The sequence below is a fragment of the Hibiscus syriacus genome, unplaced genomic scaffold (assembly GCF_006381635.1).
Source record: "Hibiscus syriacus cultivar Baekdansim isolate YM2019G1 unplaced genomic scaffold, ASM638163v2 tig00110346_pilon, whole genome shotgun sequence".
Classification (NCBI taxonomy): domain Eukaryota; kingdom Viridiplantae; phylum Streptophyta; class Magnoliopsida; order Malvales; family Malvaceae; genus Hibiscus; species Hibiscus syriacus.
The window spans coordinates 766,134-770,965 of record NW_024062697.1 but is presented as its reverse complement, the minus strand read 5'-3'; the positions used below and the strand labels follow the sequence as shown (position 1 = coordinate 770,965).

The 4,832-nt window shown below is 35.9% G+C and overlaps 1 protein-coding gene across 1 annotated transcript; it reads left to right on the top strand.

Annotated features, from left to right (window-relative positions):
• Positions 1-514: 514 nt before the first annotated feature.
• On the top strand, positions 515-1,019 carry LOC120120710 (chaperone protein dnaJ 11, chloroplastic-like). The gene has a single exon (XM_039140267.1). It carries the CDS (start codon positions 599-601, stop codon positions 1,016-1,018), a length of 420 nt encoding a protein of 139 aa, XP_038996198.1. The 5' UTR covers positions 515-598; the 3' UTR covers position 1,019.
• Positions 1,020-4,832: the final 3,813 nt, after the last annotated feature.

Sequence of the window (4,832 nt, the reverse complement as noted above, 5' to 3'; positions counted from 1 at the left end):
ATGCGGCGAAATAGAATGGATTTGATAAGTTTTAGTGGTATTAGTTCTCCATGCGGTGTTGAATGTTAGGTCGCTAATCGCTATTGTCCTCAAATATAGACATTATGTGTAACAAAAAAAAAAATAGACATTATGGAGTTTCATTAATGAATTCACACATTAGAGTATGAGGACTAAAATTTCAAAATTAGATTAAGTATAAGGACCATTAATAAAATTAAACCCTATTTGATATTCTGTCATCAGCTAAAACAAAAGGCAAGAACAGCTGATTGGGGCCGAGCCGAGCCTGAAAAAGTGGCTTTGGATTCTAAAACATCTTCTAGAAGCTTTTTAAGTAAAAACAAAGAGTAAATCAATGATGTCGGAATCAAAAGGCAAAACCAGCAGACAAACCACACCACTCCCGGTTTTTTCTTTTAATTTCCTTTTTTGCAAATTTTGTTTTTTTTTTCAATTTCCAATTTTCTCTGTCTTTTAAAATCGATATTAATATCATCCAGCTTTTGACCCCTCACGAATATACAAGTACATTCAACAAACGATCCATCTCGTTGTTCAATCCCGTTGTTTGCTGTTTCGCGCTTCCCTTGCCCCGATGTATGCTACTCTCGCTTCTCCTTCCGTCGCCGCTAAACCCGTCCACAGTTTCTCTCCGAAGAAGACCGTGACCATCAGAAACTGGGCGCAGGCGGCGGCGTCCTTTAAGTCGGCCACCGCTACGGACAACCACAACGCCTCTGCGGCGGCGTTGGCGGGGAGTTTGTACGAGATACTCAAGGTGGAGAGAACGGCGTCGTTGAACGATATCAAGATGGCGTACCGGAGCCTGGCCAAGGTTTATCATCCCGACGCGATGGGATCCTCATCGAACGGTCGTGATTTCATCGTGATACGCAACGCCTATGCAACATTGTCGGATCCAACGGCTAGAGCCGTGTACGATATGTCGTTGGGGGGACGTGTCAGGAGTCGGGTATGCCCGACCCGAAGATGGGAGACCGATCAGTGTTGGTAGGTAAGAAAGGGAAATCTTTTTGCATTTGTTGTAGATGTAATTTGGAAGTGGTAAGGCACATAACATAAAATGGCAATGACAATTTATTAATTACTGTAAATATCCTTTCTTGTTTGTTGTGTTTTATCGGCGGGAATTCTGTATATACTCTTTTTTTTTCTGCAATTATCTTACATATTTTATTATGAATTAATGGTTATTGAATATTTTGAATTATGCTGCTACAGATGATTTAACTTCAAATTAAAAATAAAAAACATTTGTTATTTTTTATTTATTTATTTTTTAATTGTAAGGAGGTATAATTCATTTATAAAATCTAATTGCTAAAATATCTGGGAATAGAAAACTGGAAGACTTAAATTCTCGAATAACTCTAATAATTGTTTTATGGGTAAACTACGCCAATAGTTATTGATGTTTAGGTAAGTTTTTGTTTTCATCACTAATGTTTCAAAAGTTACAAATAGGTCACTAACGTTATCTTTTGTGACAAAATGATCACTGGTCGTTAACCGTCGTTAAGAGGCGTGACGAAAAATACAGCAGAACTGTTATCTGTTGAGTTGGATCGTTGACCGCCATTTTAACTGACTTTTTTTCTTCTTCAACTTATTCCCTATCTTCTTTTTCTTTAATTTTCTTCTTCTTTCTTTCTCTCCACTTTTCTTCTTTTCCTCTTATCACACACGTTGCTACCAAGAGTGATAAAACCCTTCAGCATTCTTTAACATCTCAAGAGTGATAAAACCCTTATGTATCATAGTCTTACATTCACATAATTCCCATCCACTCCGGGAGCCCTTAGACATTATTTCACAGCCAGGATCATAGTCTGGGCACGGACTGTAGTTTCTCAGTAGTGGTAGTCCTAAAGATATAACTGACGTTAAATCAGAGATGAAGCATGCTTCATATATTTGCAATAATTTTTCTGGACACCAGTAGTTGGGATGTTGTAGTTGAAGACATTAGATATGCTAATTGAGAACCCCAAGCAGTTTCTACAGTTACAGAAATTCCTCACCTTAACTTGATTCCCTTTCTTGTGCAAATAATTACGTCTCCAGAAAGTTACATATATAGTAAGTTTGTTAAACGAAGCTCCTCAATAGAAAGATAAATATTAAGAAAAAGATACTTAAAGAAATAAGAAACTAAGATTATGATAATAAGAATAGATGGGAAACCCAATTCAAAAGCTCAACCTAGAAGACCTCCAATGTCCCCAATAAATGCCATTGGCAATAATTCCTCGAAAGAATAGTCCTCTTGACCACTATACAGGATGAAATAAAGAGAATAAAATGTTTTGAAGTGGTAAGCTTAAAGCTAAGCAAAATATCTGTGGAGTTAATGTACAAGAGCTTGAGGAAGATACTAACTCAAATATATCCCATATGATGAAGCCACCAGAACCAAAATGACCACAGTTTCCACTTTTGCACCATCCCATAGCACCACAACAGCCACAATCGCAGAAGTGAAAAAGACACGCCACATTAGTTAACTCCTCCACCTTCAAAGGAAAAGATCCGATACTATGAAGGTTAGAGTTGAATACAGATGTATGCATAAGCACAAAACATATAACCATACATATCTATATCTATACTTACACATGAATGGCAAGGAAAATATAATTGTTTAACTGAAGATACAGATGGAAATAAAAGAAAATTAATTAGAACAGTTAGTCCTAACCTAAACATGCTTGTGCATATATTTTAAATAGTAGTTAAGAACATATCTTCTTTACCAAGATGTAACCTCCTCCAATGCAAATAATACACCTCCAACTGGAGCTCTAAAAGCAGCAGCAACTCCAGCTGCACAGCCACAGGTCACCTTTTCGAAGCATTTCATAAATAAATATACAAAAATCAGAGGTATGTAACCTTTATTGTTAGGAAAAATGATAGAACGTAATCAAATATATAAGTTTCAATTATAGCAAAAACCACTAGAAACACAACAAAAATAGAGTGAAACATATACAGAAACAATTCCAGGGAATTCTCGGGTGGTGTCATATTGGTACTTTATTTGGTGATGGAATTTGTGTAAAGGAGTTCATTATCTGCATGTAAATGTGAGGGCAGTTATAGTTTTCTGGAAGCGATATGAGGGGTTCTCCAAAGTTGTGGTTTGAACGGGGCAGTAGCTGTTCCTAACTATTTGGGACTCATTACATTTCTGTCTCATTCTAACCGAAGGCTAAATGGGCACTTGAGCTTCTTGTATAAAACTTCCAGCTTAAGTGTAGTGATAGCACTTCTAAATTCTGCAACGCTTTGTGCACCCTTACCTGTGTTCTACACAGAGGCAGTTCGATCCATCCTTCTGAAGTAATAGTAAATGGTTGACAGGTTTGGTCTTATTTTGTTTCAATTTTCTTTCAGTTACAAGGGTTGGTTATTGGTGTAAGTTAGGGTCGGTGGGTTTTTGGTTAATATCTTGTATCAAATATCTTGTATCAGATTGTGTCTGATTAATTTGTGTTTGTGCTTGTTGCATGGAATGCATATGAGGTGGAGGAAACTGTCCTTGCAGCAGCATAGAGGCAGGCTTCCTTGGCCTATTGGAATTCACAAAATTTATTATCTGCTTCTCATATGAACTCAACTTCTCCTTGAAAGGGGGTGTTATATTCTCTTTGGGAATAGATAAGAAAGCTAAAATGCACTACAACATGGTCTTGAAAAGTTTCAACTTGTCAAGCTGCTCAGACTTTGGATGCTGTGGATTAGAATCATGCTGGAAAATAGAACACAAAATTGTCTTAAGCAACCCAAGTAAAATTGCAAACCACTATTCCACCAGATAAGCATAAGTGAGACCACTAAACACCGTCTAAAGGAATAGGATTCAAGAAGAGCAACACAAAAGTGGGGTGGGATCAAAAGCTTTAGCATAAATTAGTGACTTGCTCTCTAAATTTTGTTAATAGATATAGCAGCAGAGTATGATGCAGAATGGTTTTATCACTCTTGAGATGTTAAAGAATGCAGAAGGGTTTTATCACTCTTGGTAGCAACGTGTGTGAGAAGAGGAAAAGAAGAGGAAAAGAAGAAAAGTGAAGAAAAGAGAAGAGAAAGAAAGAAGAAGAAAAGTGAAGAAAAAGAAGATGGGGAATGGGTTGAAGAAGAAGAAGAGTCAGTCAAAATAGTGGTCAACGATCTAACTCAGCAGATAACGGTCCAGTTGTATTTTTCGTCACGCCTCTTAACGACTGTTAACGGCCAGTAACCATTTTGTCACAAACGATAACGTTAGTGACCTATTTGTAACTTTTGAAATATTAGTGGTGAAAACAAAAACTTACCCAAACATCAGTGACCATTGGAGTAGTTTACTCTTGTTTTATTTTAATGAAACTACTGAATAATATTAAAAAATTGGATCGAAGTAATTGTTATAATTATTTCTAGAGTAAACTAAAATGGTTACCTCCGTTAAGTTTATTAAATTTTTCATCAAGAGTTCAAAAAAAAAAAGATTTTGTCACTTTCATTTTGTTTTAATCAAGAGTGGGTCGTTGAAGGTTAATGACCGTAAAACCTTTAATGGTTTGTTGATGTGACACGATAAATATATAAAACTAAAATTACATAATTTCTATTTAGAAAATATGTGGATTAAGTTTTGATCATTTTTCTTTCATATGTCTACACTTTTTCCTTACTAAATTTAAAGAAATATAAGTTTTGATCACTTACGCTATCGTTTTATAAAGTTTTGGTCACCTGCGTTATCATTTTATTAATCACTTGGATGTTAAGTGTCGATTGATTGATGATGTGACTTGTTAGTA